General features: G+C 34.6%; 1 protein-coding gene across 2 annotated transcripts in view; it reads right to left on the bottom strand.

The window, feature by feature from the left end:
* Positions 1-16,868, bottom strand: part of LOC111865194 (glycerol kinase 3) — a 40,436-nt gene extending 23,568 nt beyond the window's left edge. The window contains exons 1-4 of one of the 2 annotated variants that reach the window (XM_023853028.2): positions 16,624-16,868; positions 6,907-6,986; positions 3,220-3,478; positions 635-852 (exon numbers count right to left, since the gene is read on the bottom strand). In XM_023853028.2, the coding sequence (XP_023708796.1) occupies positions 635-852; positions 3,220-3,478; positions 6,907-6,981 (552 nt within the window). In that variant the 5' untranslated portion in view covers positions 6,982-6,986; positions 16,624-16,868. The remainder of the gene's footprint in view (positions 1-634; positions 853-3,219; positions 3,479-6,906; positions 6,987-16,623) is intronic. The other variant, XM_023853029.2, reaches the window with a different exon arrangement.
* Positions 16,869-16,898: the final 30 nt, after the last annotated feature.

Raw genomic sequence — 16,898 nt, 5'->3', positions numbered from 1 at the left:
ACTACTGAACACAGAGTGAACTGATTTGCGCATAGGGTTATAAAGTGTGAAACCCCGCAACAGTGTTAACAGATTAATGCGATTAGGGTTATAAAGTGTGAAACCCCGCAACTGTGTGATAATTAATTGTAGCCGTTTCTTGTAGATTGTTAAATAAACCAATTAACCGTCTCTACGGCGTCTTCAGTAACGGAAACACGTTACAATATGAAGAATGGGGTTTGCTAATTAAACAAATCTGTTGGTTGCACGAAAAAGAACTCTAATAGAAATCCAGCACAAAGTCAAAATGATTTGATTTTGCTTTAGTTCTTGTGTAGGAGACTTCCTACATGACATAGTGGATTGACAGGTGAAAGATTTCAGACACACATACTGTATAACATGATCACAAATTCAACTTGGCTCTACTGTAATGGAACCTGTGTGAGGGAAGGGTAGCACTGCTGGTGGTGGCTAGAAGAACTATTATTTGGCAGGTGAACACATATACATTGTAAATGTGTTCTTGAAAAACTTTATAAAATTGGTAAATATTCTTTGAAATATTGCCAGATGGATGAGAACTCAAGATGAAACACTTGGTGACCATAAGTTCATTGTACATGCTTTGTAAAATTAACAGTATGATTACCCAAATAAGCCATGTGTCTACAGTGCCAATGCAGCAATGTTTCTCATCTATTGCCTGTTGAACTTCAGGAACATTGTCTATAAGCCAGCGCAACTTCAGAGCACTGAAGTATGGGCTGATTGGCAATCCACATAAAGGCTTCAAATAATTCAAACTTTTGTTAGGCACATTTTTCAACATTGCATCCACTGTCGATGCTGTTCTCATGTCCAGCCAAACTGAAAAACAACACAAACTGTTCAGTACCTGGACAAGTGGGTCAAATTATCAAGCATGAAACATCTAAAGAGTATAAGTAATAGCAGGCAAATATAGGGTGAGGTTCTAACAGTGGTGGTTGTTCAAAATGTGGTCTTCTGGATTGTGACACCATGTAATATAGTAAGCAGACACCGAGTTTTGAAGGAGCATGTTGCCTGTATTTTCATGGTTGAAGTGTATAGATCCAGGAATTGGCTCACTTATATGAGAAGTATGCAAGAATGATGGCCGCAAGACCCAAGTAAGGGGATAAAGGAGCCCAATCCAGGTGCATGGGAAAGGTGGGTAGGAAAACATCCCTTCTAAGGGGCACACTTAGTGTTTCACCAAAGGGGCTATTTGAATAGTGAGAATAGGGGGAGGGGGGTGAAGATGGCCCTTTTCAGGGACTCTGTATGTTTTCTTCAAAGGAAACCTGAGAATCTGGATGAGATGTTCCTTTTCACGTCCTCCATAGATGGAAGTTAAAGTGAGGAACCAAGGGATTTATTCCTTTGGGGCTATATTAAAGATAAAGTTTATGTCCCACCTCTGCTGCAAAATCTTCAAGAACTTTAAAATACTGTTCATCACGATGTGGCATCTACTGATGATGTACCACATGCAAAGCATGGGATGATTTTGAATACTGTTTGGACATGGCCAGAGTAACCTGTGGAGCACACATTGAACTCCTTTAAAGTGGAAACAACACTTTGTGAGTTACTGTTTCTAACAATGTTACTTTCATTTTTGTATCTTATTTAGTCTTATTTAGTCTACATACAATTCAATTAATCTGCAACAGCCCTGCACATCAATATAGGGAAGAACAGTTACACTATCACCAAAATGTAGACACAAAGTGAATTATTGTGTTTAAACACGCCAGTTCAGTTATCCACTGTGGAATAAAAACACACAACTCTAAAAATAAAACTGACTGAAAAGGGAGCAGCATGGGTGGAGAAAATCTAAGGCACTCTGTGCTTTTAGTCTGAGCACGCTTCTGTCTAGCAACTACTTGGTGTGAATAAGTTGTGTAAATGTAACTGACAAAAGTAGATTATATATTTCTGACAACTAACACTAATCAAATGTATTTACATGCTACAGTATTAAGATGTGCTCAGTCCTCTTCATGTGATGAAAAAGAAAAAAGTTAGTACAAAGCACATGTGAACTTCGTTGACAAAATACACACTGTTAATGTTATATTTTAGCGTCCTGTTGCACTGATTTTCATCCATTATATGTATACGGTGGCCGTCTTGTAGTGTACTCAATTTCACCTGTCACTTCACAACATGTTTCGGCAACACATTACATGTACATTACAACACTAGCAGCTAAGAAGGGAACACACAACACAAGACGCGGTTTACACTGAAAATAAGAAAAACGACCCCGTAGTGAACGAACCACATGCAAGTTTTAATTAAGACAAATAAGATGAATTATCTTAACAAGTTTTAGTGAGTGTAAATTTATCATAGTTGACAAATACGGACTTTTTAAATACTTTTTAAATGGTGTTGTGAAAACATATGAGGGCAAGCAATGCAATAGATTGATGTAATTGGGACACCTGATGATGGCACTATGTTGCCGAAACATGTTGTGAAGTGACAGGTGAAACTGAGTGCACTACAAGACGGCCACTGTATACATATAATGGATGAAAATACACACTACTGCAGGAACTATAATGGCCATGCAAAACCACCTTAGCACAAAACTGGAATAAAAGCAAGGGAAGTTGGTATTTCTTGGCAAATTAAATTAATACACAAGATGTATATCTTCTGGGATGTAATGCTGTGTAGTCCACTGAAAGTCAATTGACATTTTAGAGCAGTGTTTCTCAACCACTGGGCCCTGGCATCAATTAAACTGGGCCCTTGTATTATAAAAAAAGAATTTACCGGGCCATGGTCTCACAAAGGTTGAGAACAACTGTTTTAGAGGAGCAGAGTTCCTCTGAAATGTTGACTGACTTACAATGTACTACATGACATTATATCCAAGAAGACAGAGCTCTTCATAACCACCATTTTGAGAACATCATATCATAAATTAATAGTTTCATGATGAGGTATAATTTAACTCCTTTTTGAAATTACCTACTGGAACCTGGAAAATTACTGTCCAACTTATGTCACTAACAGGCTTTACAAGATCGTGATTAAGGCTGAAAAATCATTAAATCATGGTGTTTCCACTTCCTCAACTTAATAAACCGTAAATCTGCCCTTACAGTAAAAGCTCAAGCTGACTCAACTGAATGGAACTATGTACATGTAATCATGGGAAAAAAGTTCTTTTAATAGCAACAAATTTAATACCAATTGCATTATGTAATGGCTCTCCTGTTATTGCATCCCATACAACAGTTGTCTCTCTCTGATTTGTAATTCCAACAGCAACTATATCTGATGGGTCCACATCATCAGCTTTGAGCATTTCCACAGCTTTGTTGATACATTCTTTGACAGCTGTTAGAACTTCCTTTGGATCCTGCTCCACCCAACCCTCTTGCGGATATGTATTCTTTATTTCAATCTGGTGAGATCCTACCACTTCTCTTGTATGTGCTGAAAATATCTATAAAAGAAATATGTTAAAACTAAAGAACACAGTGGTTAAAATTTAAAAGGGCCTTTCTCTCAGTCAGAAAGACAGATAGAGAGAGAGAGACCCATCAACAGCATGGAGGCAACTTTCTACTGAATATACACAAAATGAAATTATTTTCCCTGTGCTGCTAATATTGCAAATTTCATATTAAAAATTATAATATCAGTTGTACAGCACAATGACTTTGAAACTTATTTTGAACTTTAATCCTGGTTAAAAAGAAAAGTTGACACAGTGTTAAGACATCATCTCAGTACAATGTTTTCTTGCTATGGAACATATTTTCTTTACATTCAACAGGAAATTGTTTGACTCTACTAGGACAACATCAGATTGAATCTGAGATACATTCACACATATATTCTTGCATCTGTTCACCTTAATTCATTAGACTGTGTAAGTTATTCCAATTTTTGCAGAATATACTTACTTACTCATGGAGCTGAGCCCTTCTTGAGGAACCCCCAATTCTGCAGCTACTCAAGAATTTCTCAGAATTTTATGTAACCCGAAGGTCCATTACCATGTTCACGAGTGCCCTCCACTGGTCCCTATCCAAGCCAGTTCAATCCAATATTATTTCTAATGTAGGGATTCCACAAGGGTCAACCTTGGGCCCATTTTTGTTTTTGATTTACATAAATGACCTACCCTTCCATATAACTAATGGGGAAGTGGTGCTATTTGCAGATGATACCAGTATACTGGTAATAGAAAAGAACAAAAATATTCTTCAAGACAAAATAGATAAGGTAACGAAGCAACTCAAATCGTGGTTTTCAATGAATAATATGGTAATAAATAATGAGAAGACTACAGCAATGTATTTCCATATGAATGAACTATAAGATAGCATTGGGCCAGTAATTACCTTTAAAAATATAATAATTAATTATACAGCACAGTTTAGGTTTCTTAGTATTAATTTAACCCACAAATTAAAATGGAACATTCATATTCAGTTGGTCTGTACAAAGCTCAGTAAGGTGTATTACATTATTAAAACTTTGAAAGGAGAAGTAAGCCCATATGTCCTTAGGAATGTGTACTTTGCTAAATTCCAATCTCAAATAAGTTATGGTTTGATGTTTTTTTGGGGGGGGGAGAAAGTGAAAGTAAAAAAATTATGATTTTGCAAAAAAGGGTTCTTTGAATAATGAAAGGTGTAACAAAAGAACATCATGTGAACCTATATTTTGAGAATTAAAAATTTTAACATAACATCTTTGTATATTTTAGAGAAATATAACATTTACACCACAAAAAACTCTAACCTACATAAGTATGACATGAGAAAGAAAGAAAGAAAGAAAGAAAGAAGACCTTCACATGCAAAGTTATAATACCTTAACATATGAGAAGGGTGTTATAAATATGGCTATTAAGCTTTATAATAGACTGCCTTTGGAACTAAGAATGGTAAAAGCAGATAGAGAATTCCTACATAGACTCAAAAGATATTTACTGGAACACCCATTGTATAATTTGCATGAGTTCCTCTCAGAAAGACAGTTAAATGAATAAGATTCTCCTTGATAAATAGATTTAAGTGTAAATAAAATGACTAGTAATTAGATGAAGTTTTAATATGATTCAGCCTATAAAGGGACTGGAAGTCTTAAAATTATTTAATCGTTATCTAAATTGAATTTTATCTTTTGTGGATTATTTTGATATAATAGGTTTTAAGTTTAAGAATATGACGGTGGTAATTAAGATATATATAGTAAGATGACCTTGTTTTTTATAATGAAAGGTAGTCATAAATTTGATTGTACCTAATATATTTTAATTATACCAAGAGTGTGATTTTAATTGTAATTGAATGTTATGTTATGTGATATATGATGACGATCAATCAATTGGGCACGAGGCCAATTAGGCTGGAAAAGTTGTATATGTATGTGACTTGTTTGAGAGTTACAATTTGTAACTGTGATGAACGTTAAATAAAATTATTATTATTATTATTATTATTATTATTATGCTTCCCATTACTTCTGTCTCTTCACCTTTCTGGTCACTGTCCATATGGCATAGGTAAGGAACAGATGCGTAGTTTGTCACTTACATGGTAGAATATGATGAAGATGAAGAGGATGACCTATAGGTCTCATCAAATAATGTGGTCCTCGAACATGTGGGTAATCTGATATTCACCCTGTGTATGGAATTCTGAATATAACAGAGGTGAGGGATGGGTAAGGTGTGCAAGCATGCACACACACACACACACACACACACACTCAAGGTGATTCAAAGCCCCATGGCCATACTTTAGGAGGCTGCTGATAGACAATTAGAAGCAGAAAATACAAACAAATAGTTTTTTAATACACCACAATTTCAGAGTTTCAGAGTTGCACAGCAATGTAAATAAAGCATATGAAACATACAGAGTCACTGCGTACATCTTTTAGATTATCCGACATCAGTAAATGTCAAATTTTTCACGACAACAAGAATTGCAGTTTTTATTTTCAAGTCTACGTGATTTTATCCATTACCACTATGCCTGTAAGTTGGATTATAAAAAAGATGATAAACTACTTACCCAAGGCAAAATGAACAAGTCAGTCATAACATTACAATAAATCTTTAGAGCTAACAGGCAATTATCACTGACAAACTGAAGCAAAGCTGATGATGAAACTGCAAGCTGAGATAGACTTCTTTAAAGTGTACAAGTGGCATTTACTACTTTCTTCTATTATCTCTGGTTCCATATTTACCATGCTTTGTCTTTTACTATTAACTCAAAAAATCAAGACTTAGTTGTATTTGTTACTCTTAGGAAAGGATGAATTTAAAGCCATATTATTCACAGAATCCTATCATACGTGTATATTTCAAACTTCATAAGCGAAGCCAGTAACTATAATTTATTTCCTTTTATTAACACATTTTTCCCATTGTCTTCTAGGATACTTTACATTCTTCAACTAAAAATAAAATACTTATATTAGAAAGTTAAAAAATATGGTATTACATATCTCTGTCACTTCTGTAGCATTATTCATGTTACTGCTTTCATGTAATATCCTATATTAGAAATAAGATTCACTAATGCTTTCACCTTGATAGCATGTGTTCCTTATCACTGCTTAACTAGAACAAAACTGAACATCATATGAGTCAAAATGAATCAGTGTTTCAAAAGTTTCAAGTCCTTGCAGGCATGAGAAAGTCTCATAGTGTATTCTTATTATTAAGTACACATAAGCCAAGAAGCATAATGGATACTAAGCAATAATTATAAGAATGATATTCATCTAAAGTTGTTAAGATAGAGAAGCTCATGTGTATTCAATAAATAGCCTTTGTAATCATAAAGCTATGCCTGACAATTCTTGTCATCAGTATAATTATTATGGGGAACAGTCTGAAATTGTTACCAAAAATCTAGAGCTGCTTGTTCCTTCATCTATTGCGCCAACAAGTGGACCATATTTTCCAGTTGTAACTGGCATGCTTTCTGCAACAAAATCATTTACTATGAACCACTGAACCTCACTGTACAAGACAACAATGTATGAATGAAGACAACAGCAAAATCCAATCAATACGAAGACACACACACATCCAACATTACAACGCTCGCAGCCAAAAAGGAGAGACACATCACAAGACACAGTATACAAAAAATGTAGGAAAAACGACTCCCACAGTGGAAGAACCATACAATACGCGAGTTTGAATTAAGACGTATAAGATGAATAATCTTAACGTTTTAGTGTATACAAATTTTATTATAGTTGATGAAGAATATACATTTTAATAATTTTATGAAAGACACATGATGGCAAGCAATGCAATAGCTTAGCGTAAATAAAGTACCTGAGGATGGCACAATGTTGCCGAAACATGTAGTGAAGTGACATGTGAAATTGAGTGCACTACAAGACGGCCATTACATACATATCATGGATGAAAATCTAATATAGTTGAAGCCTGGATACTGTGAAATAAGAAAGAAAAGGTGTACTTCATTCAAAATACAGAGTGCCCAAATATATTGAGGTTTTCACAGTAGTGACTGTTCAGATTTTAGTCTTCTGGATTGTGACAGGATGTAGTCTCATACATGAGTACAATGTTTTCAAGTAAGAGGTTGCCCCTGTCTTCAGGGTCAACAATCTTATTTACAAATGTATATCCCAGTACAAGATTCTGATGTTAATTTCTTGCAAAATTCAAATATATCTTTACTAAAGCAAATCAACTTACATATTTTGCTAATGTATACCATATCAAAAAAGTTTAAAAAGTTATAGAGCCTAATGGGGTATACAATTTGTCACATACTTATATGAAAAGCCATCTCTGAGGAGCTCAAAAAGTTCAATTTCATCACAGAGCACCTACAAACACCCTCATATAAAACTGCAAACCAAATTAAATTCAACCAGCAACTTTTAGTGTAGGCATCACAGACCAGATTTCTTCCTATCTGTCAACTTGCGTGGGACATGAAACACATGAATGGACAAATCCATTCTCCAGTTTGCACTCACTTTATATGAAAAGTGCAATGAACACATGAAATTACTTTTATTCTGCCATATTTGTAGGCATGTAATAGATATATTAAACAGAATCTAACACAGACATGTAGAGTTACTTAGAAAATATATAGCAATTCCTCTTGACAACCATGAACTTTAATGATCTGTGGTTTTCTATTCATATTTAGTTTTTGCAACCATAGTATTTGGTTTTACACATCTATAGATTATAATCTGTGTACAAGCAGAAAACATGGTGGCTGCTGCACCATGAGATATACATCTACTGGGAGCAGGGCTGTAATGACACCCAAAACTGGTTTTATAGCATCAAAATGGCCATTGTGGTTCATTTTTATGGCAGTTTTCAAGAATTTGTCTAATTTATTTTTATATTTAGTTATCCCTCTTTTTATTCTTATTTTTCTAGGGATGGAACAGGCAACTTGGTTAAATCACAGTTCATAACCATTGTGGTTTGTGAGAGACTGCTGTAAAGTACTGAATCATTTTAATGATGAATATGAACAAACCACATGATGTATTAAACTTGTTACATACCATTATATTTTAGGCTGACAACAACAATAAAAATCACCCCCCCCGCAACAACAAAACCAATACCAATAAATAAAGTAAACATGCTGGTCTGCCCTTTATCAGCAACATTTGTATACAGTGTGTTTACTACTATTGTGTACAATTATAATACTGCAATCATCACGTACAACAGAGCTGCAGAAATAAATGACATCTTGTCACTAAAACTTCTTAGATTAGATATTAAAATGTAATATTCTGCTTTCACATTGCTGCACATAATGCAGTTACAAATATCAGTATATTGTTGACCCCAAAGAATTTAATGCAACCTATAATCTGTAATGAAACATCAGGAAATTTACCAAACTACTTAATGTTAACAGTTAATGTTAGGAGAAACACTGTAGCCAGGAACTCTGACCACTATACCACATAACCAACATGTAAAATATGTAATTGTATTGGTGGACATGATCACTGCTGAGATATAACAACCCACAATACATTGAGCCTCCACTGTATATATGTATGTTAAAAATCTCAAATATGGCAACAGTGTAAAACTTCTTAAGTTATGTCTGGTGACTTTAATTTAGTGGGTTCTATACTAGTGGAAATTATGAATAAAAATAGGTCACTAAATTGTATTATTATCAATTTATAATTCGAGTTAGGCTCACCATACAATCTCAAAGAACCCACGATCCTGGCTTCAGAGAGAGCGGACTCAATAAGTTATTCTAAGGCCTTATTGTAATGTGATGCTTATATTTTCACCTAGGTCTCCCAAGTAGGATTTTCATTTATGATTTCTCACACAGAATTCTGGAAGTTCTTCACATTTTCCCATGCATGCTACATGCTCTACACCATCATAATTTATCACCCTCACAATTAGGATTACAGCAGTTCAGGCAGGTTACATGAAACATACTGAGTATAGCCTCATTGGTCAAACTGCTGATGACACTGATATATTTCTATAACAAATGACAGCAAACATACAACAGGTCTATCTGTCTTATTACCTAACCTCCCACTACACTCTTACCTTGAGCCAGAGTCAAGGCAAGTTTTCAGTATTTTTCTTTAGTTCTACCACATTAATGATGGGATGATACATCAGAACTGGCAATGATTGCTTCCAATTTATTCCCTATTATTCTCCAGAGTACCAGGAACAATGAAATATAACACTTTTTACCACATTAGAATATATAAAACATCTTTCCCTCCATCCAAATGGGTTTCCACATTATGGCAACATTCATTAACTTCTATTAAGTGTTACATCATTCATGGAGCACACAACACAAATTGGCTGAGAATAGTACCTTCCTGACATGTTCCCAAATTCAATGACAGAAGTAGCAGAATAACTCTAACTCACTTTACTCAAACAATGATGACTGATGAACTTCTTCTTATTTGCATTGTACCATTCTTTCATAGGTATGATCACAAAACAAAACTATATTAATAATAAGCAGGATGAAAAGGCTTTTCATCAAAGGGAGGACATAGGTTAACTTTTTATTGGTCTCCAAAAGAAACACAACTTGTTTCTCAGCAGTCCACTGCACTGTCTAATAACAGCAAATGTTGTTTCTTGTGGAACCTCACTAAACACAGCAGCATATAAAAAAGTAAGAGAAGATCTCGTTTGGAGAGTAAATAATTACCTGATAATTTACAAAAAATCTCATTAAAACATGGTTTAGTTCAAACAGGCCCATGATATATAGATACTTGGGAAAAAAATATAATCAGAAACCCTGCAGGTATTCCTAAAAGAGTATAAATATTATGAATTTAAAACATTCTGCACTATTAAATTAGATTTTACATCTATTGAATGATTCATTGAAGAATAAATTAATGCAAACAAAAATGTACATCCAAAATAATGTTTCTGAGAATACCATCCAATGGTAATTACATTAACATAATAATAGATCTTCAGATTCCATTAAATACTGACACCTGCTTCACCAGCTAGCCAGCTATAAGCAAAATGTCATTGCACAACATGACGCAAATTTCTCACACTATTGTATCCAACCTCACTATGTTTACACATACTGTTTACTTTAAAAATTTTGCTTTGAAACAGTTGTGGCCATCAACTGTCAATCATAATATGTTTGTAGTAATTAATTTGGTCATTATTACCAGCAAGGGAGGCAGGTTAGTGTAGACAGTATTGTGACTGGCTACAGGCTGGATGGCCAAGGGGTCAGAGTTTGAGTCCTGGTAGGGCAAAGAATTTTCTCTTCTCCATGTTGGCCAGATAGGCTCTGGGGTCCACCCAACCTCCTACCAAATGGGTACTGGGGCTCTTATCGTGGGGGTAAACAGTTGGGGCATGAAGCTGACCACTCACCTCCAGCTAGTGCCAAGGACAAGAAATTGTGGATCTATACATCCACTCCACCATATGCCTTCACAGCACAGGGCTTAATAGTTAAGCACAGGGACAACTTTAATTTTTACTACAGCATAGGGCTTAATAGTTAAGCACAGGGACAACTTTAATTTTTACTTTATTATTATTGGTATGCTGTAAAATTCAAACCTAAATGACTACAAAAATATGGTAGGCAAGTCTTGCTCCGTTCGTATCAGCATTATATTTACAGGCTAAACAGGGCAATTCATTAAAAAAAATACAATCATAAATCGGGAGCTGTCAGGTTGGAGACCAAGCCCTGGTAGGTGCAAGATTTTTCTTCCTTCCACATTGTTCAGGCCAGTTCTGGGACCCACCCAGCCTCCAATCCAGGGGGTATTAAGGGCTCTCTCTCTGCGGGTAAAGCGGCAGGGTCATGAAGCTGACCACCCACCTTCAACTAGTGCCAAGGTAAGGAATATGTGGCTCTGTACAGGCCCCTCCCTCATATGCTCTCATGGCACAGTGCTTAATTAGTTAAGCACAAGGACAACTTTACCTTACAATCAAAAATGGCTGTGCATGCCACAAATATTCATGTAGCTAGCAATAAACCCCAATCATTTATTATGCTTATACAAGTAATCAGACTATTCACAATGAAGTTCATGACTGGTAAAACCAGCCTAAGGAGGACCACCTTCAAACTGATATAATTCCAAACGTTAATATAGTTTAAAATAACATTTAATATATGTACAGATCACTTATACAAAATGGAACCTGATTCTAGTTTCAATGAAGTTGACATTGCTGTTCAAAGTTTGGAAACATACAAATCTTCAGGTACCAGTACTGATAAAATCACAGCAGAATTGGTTGAAGCAGAAAAACAAAATAAACAACCTCACACATTCTATTTGCAATGTGCAAGATTATCCTAACAATGGAGAGAATAAACTGTATCATTTACAAACAGACGATAAAACAGATGGCAGCAATATTCTAGGAACCTCAGCATTTATCACTTTCACACAAAACTTCATGCAATAATTTTTACATAAGGTTAGCTTCATATTTAAAGTAAAGGTTAACTGTCCATGTGTTAAATTAGGCACCACACAATAAGAATGATGGGGAAATAGAGGTATAGCTCCATGCATTCTTAGCTTTGGCATTAGATGGAGATGGGTGATCATTTTCATGCCACATCCAGTTTCACTATGGGGAAATATCGCTCAGTACCCACTGGACAGGATGCCACATGAGCTTCAAGGCCAGTCTTAAAACTACAGAAAGCAGAAAAATCTCTTGCTCTTGCCAGGAATTAAACTTTAAACAAGTTCTCAGTCATCCAGCCCATAGCCTAGTCACTATACAACTCCATACATATAAGAAATTAACGTAGATCATGAATGTGAACTCCAATGTAAGAGCCCAAATGCAGACCAGATTTTCTGTACTCAGTTCACATTTAAGAAAAAAGAAAATAGAGTGGTTCAGCATGTCAGTAATTTGTAGTCTTACAAGACACCTGTAGCCATAATTCTCATACAATTCATATATGAAGTCTAAAACAAGGGGATATTTCTCATTTTCATTTAACTTCAGAATAAGTAATTAGGAAAGTGCTAAATTACCCAGACACACTGTAAATGAACGGAATACACTAAATTTGATTTGGTTCATCCTGGTCCAGCACACTTGCAGTAGTATAAAAGACTATCAACTCTATCCAGTGTGATTGATAAATGTTTTTTCTCCTCTTTAATCTTTCATCCTCGTCATGTTTTGGCCGGAGAGACCTTCTGAAGACGGTCTCTCAGACCGAAACATGTCAAAGATGAAAGATTAAAAAGGAGAAAAAACATTTATCGATCACACCTTCTGAAGATGGTCTCTCAGACTGAAACATGTCAAGGATGAAAGATTAAAAGGAGAAAAAACATTTATCAATCATACTGGACGGGGCTGGTAATCTTTTGTACAAGGAATACACTAGTTACTAGTGTATGACAACAACATTAATTTACTGGAGACATTTTTAGATATGACAAAGAACAACACAGAAGTTCTCTTAAAATCCTGCCAAGGTGGTTATCTGTCATTTAAGTACAGGACACCAGATGCAAATCAAAACTGACATTTCGAACAAAACAGGACAGAAGTAAACCTTAAATAGAATAACATAATTACAATATTTAATTTTTTATTAATAAGCTTAACTCTATTCATTCCAGTATGTCACACTAGAAAACGAAACTACAGAGTAATTATTAACACCGTCCAATGTGATTCAATTTGTAGATATTTATTGCCTTTACATGTTTTTGTCAGCTGATCATCTTCAGAAGGCATAAGATCAACATGATCAAATGCCTTCTGAAAATGATTATCTGACCAAAACATGTAAATGCAATAAATATTTCAAATTGAATCACACTAGAAGGTGCCAATGGTTATTCTATAATTTATTATTAATAGGCTACTGATAGTAATAAAAGTAGACATATATAGTAACAGATGTGGCAGGTATATAGAAACACTGAATGCTGTTCTCTTCAGAAGAGGATGTTTCATTTATGAAGAAAATGATAAAAGAATATGACCTTCTCTGAAGTGAACAAAGGGCAGTCTCAAGAAACTGTTTTGGCCATCTCATCACAGAAACAAACAAAATAATTACATTAATTTTGACCTTGACATTTATATTTGACACACTAAGTTGACCTTTAATTGTAACTGCAGACAATGGATTCACATAACATCATTTGCTTCATATTTTTTTAGAAGGTACTAATATACTGAGAGGATTTGAAATTTGCTATCCTTGATCAACGTGGATGAATGCCCATTTTCTACGAAGGTAAAGGTAAAGCTATCCCTGAAACAGGCCATGAAGACCCACAGGGTTCTAAGAAGGCTACATTATATTCTTATGGCACTAAATTTTGTAACCCCCCACCAAAAAATAAAAACTCACTACTTCTCTTGCACTTCACTGTTGAGAAATTAATTTCTTTGTCTTCTATGTAAGATGATTATTGAGTCTTACATGTACCTTAAACATTTAACATAAAATGCACTAGTGCTGTCATAACCATCAAAGTCAGCATTATTAACACTTTCATTCATTCATTCATTTTTATTTTATCCTGTAGATCAAAATACACTGATATAAGATATGTCCATTTATTATTATTGAAATACATTACTGATTATGGTATAAACTTATTAGAAATATAGCTTATTTCTATATATCTGTTTATCAATATCCAATATTACGGAATTCTTCATTGGGATAATCTTCTATTGAACAATAGCATCTCTTAATGAGCAAGTCCTTCAATTCCTTTTAAAACTGGTTGTTGTTACTTATGTCTTTTATGTTGTTAGGCAATTTGTTATTGAAGAAACAACCTGCTACTGTTGGTTTACTGTTATAAAGTTCTGAATTATGTACATACCAACGATATTCATTGTTATTTCTTGTGTTATATGTTACACTTTTTTATGTTTATAAGATTGCTTCTTGAAAGTATATTGAGTATACTGTTAATATCTTCAGTTTCCTAAAACTATCTCTATATGTTTCTAGTTGTTTTAACCCTGCTGTGTAAATATTGGTCTCACAAATGCCTTTGCACTCTGTCCTCATAAAACAATCCCAGATGCCAGAAGGGGATAAATCTAACCATAATACAGGGTTTGCTCATGGCTGCCACGAGCAAACCCTGGACGATATAAAGAACCTCCACATCAAGATAGCCAGGTGGCACAATATCTGCCCCATATAAGAGAGACGATGGGAGGACGAACACGAGCCTGCATGGTTTACGAATTTTAATTATTGACAATCTAAAAAACTTTTAATTAGCATCAAGGAATTTTATACAATTTTTTTAAAAACTTTACATTCCCAGGAAACTGCTGTGTTTGTGAAATGTTCTATTCTGTGTACTATGTATTGTAGCATATAAGTGTACGTACTTTACGTGTAAACAAATTATGTGATGGTGGTTTCCTATTTGTAGTGATGTTTGCCCTCTGAAGATGGTCCACAGAGACCGAAACATGTGAGGGTGTTAAGTTTTTATGTAGTAAAAAACTTACAAGTCACATTGGACGGAGTGATTTATAATTGTAATTGTTATTGTGACGGACCAGAATGAAACAAATCAAACTCATAAGTTAAAAGTATATTCACTAGATCATCCATTCTATACAGTGTACGAGTTTAATTTAGGGGGACAAAAGTAAGCACAGCAAAACCTCTATTCAGCAACTGAAATAGATAACAGATGGTTGCTTCTGTATCTTAATGTGACCTGTGATTGGCATGGTCATATGTAGGAATTTTGATTTACGGTAATACTCTTAAAATTCTCTTGATAAACTCATAAGGTTAACAAAACTAGTATGACAGGTATTTTTTAAATCAACTTGCATTTTGATTTATGTATTGTATCTAATGTTGTATTTTAGCGTCCTGCTGCACTGATTCGTATCCATAATGTGTATATATTTACCGTCTTTTAGTGCATACAATTTCACTTGTCACTTCACACTACATGTTTCGGCATCATTCTGCCATCCTCAGGTGTATAATTATGTTAAACCATTGCACTGCCTGCTATCAAGTGTCCATTTATAAAACAATATAAAATGTGTGTTTGTCATTGTTCAATAATGAAATTTATATATTAAAACTTATTAAGATCTATCATCTTCGTATATCAAACTCGTGTGTAATGTAGTGTGAAGTGACAAGTGAAATTGTATGCACTAAAAGACGGTTAACATATACACATTATGGTATTGTATCTAATTTGATTATTTATCTGGTTCTGATAGTGTTTGTTATATTTTAATTGTACTTTTAACCATGTCAAGGGTAATTATTTATTTTTGACATATTCTAATCTTTTACGCATTTGGGCAAAAGGATTTCAAGAATGATGTATTTAATGATGTGACCTGTTCAAGTGTTACTGTTGTAGCAATCATGAATGCTATATAAAATGAATGAATGAATTAGGATTTTTAATTCCTTTCCTGCCTGCATTGATTCACCTGGAAGAGAATGCAATGTGTTTTGGTTGGATTGATAGATAAATTATTTGTTTCAAAATATTGCTCTACTAAGCCTGTATTTTCTGAGGTTCTTTTTGGAGTTCATTTATCTTTTCCTATATTCGGTATTGATGTATCATCGTCGAACTGTTCTGCCTTGTGTCAGATGCAGTACATCATTCGCATATAAAACGAAAAGTAATGGACCAAGAATGGAGCCTTGAGGAACTCCATATCGAACTAGGTCAGGAATATCTGGGCCATAAATGTATATTTTCACATAAGTATAACGTTCAAATTATTAGCCGTATATTAATCGTGGAATATTCTACGCATTGAAAGAATTTAACCACTTGGACTTTGGCCTACTGATAAAGATATACAATTTGCATTTATACTAGTTATACTGAGTATAACACGTCTCTAGATTAACTGTATTCTTCGTTAAGTGTCTTTATTTAATATTTCATGGATTCAGTCTTGTCTGCTGAAAGAGGACAATATGATTACACCTCGCTGATTTTTACTTTGGTAATCAGGGCCTCTAGTACTTAAATTCAAATCTGCGTATAACTACAACTGATTTAAATTGGCACTTTTACCAGTTTTATCAAAAATACGCTGAAATCCGCAAATAACTCCTCTCTTCCCTCTCTTTACAACACAGACAACACACTGTCCTTATGGTCCTTATCGTCCTTATTTTTATTTCCGTCAACAATTTACTTGTCACGTGCCATTTGTATTTACAAACTTTTCGGATGGGAGGAACAGCCAATTGCAAAACGTATATAAGAAACTTATTTCGCTGTGACCAATCATGTCTTCTGCTCTTGGCAGGCATCGTCCTGCACACGTCACCGATGAAATAGTAGAC

The sequence above is a fragment of the Cryptotermes secundus genome, unplaced genomic scaffold, assembly GCF_002891405.2.
Source record: "Cryptotermes secundus unplaced genomic scaffold, Csec_1.0 scaffold238, whole genome shotgun sequence".
Taxonomy (NCBI): Eukaryota; Metazoa; Arthropoda; class Insecta; order Blattodea; family Kalotermitidae; genus Cryptotermes; species Cryptotermes secundus.
The sequence above is the reverse complement of the archived record's forward strand: the minus strand, read 5'-3'. Positions and strand labels throughout refer to the sequence as shown.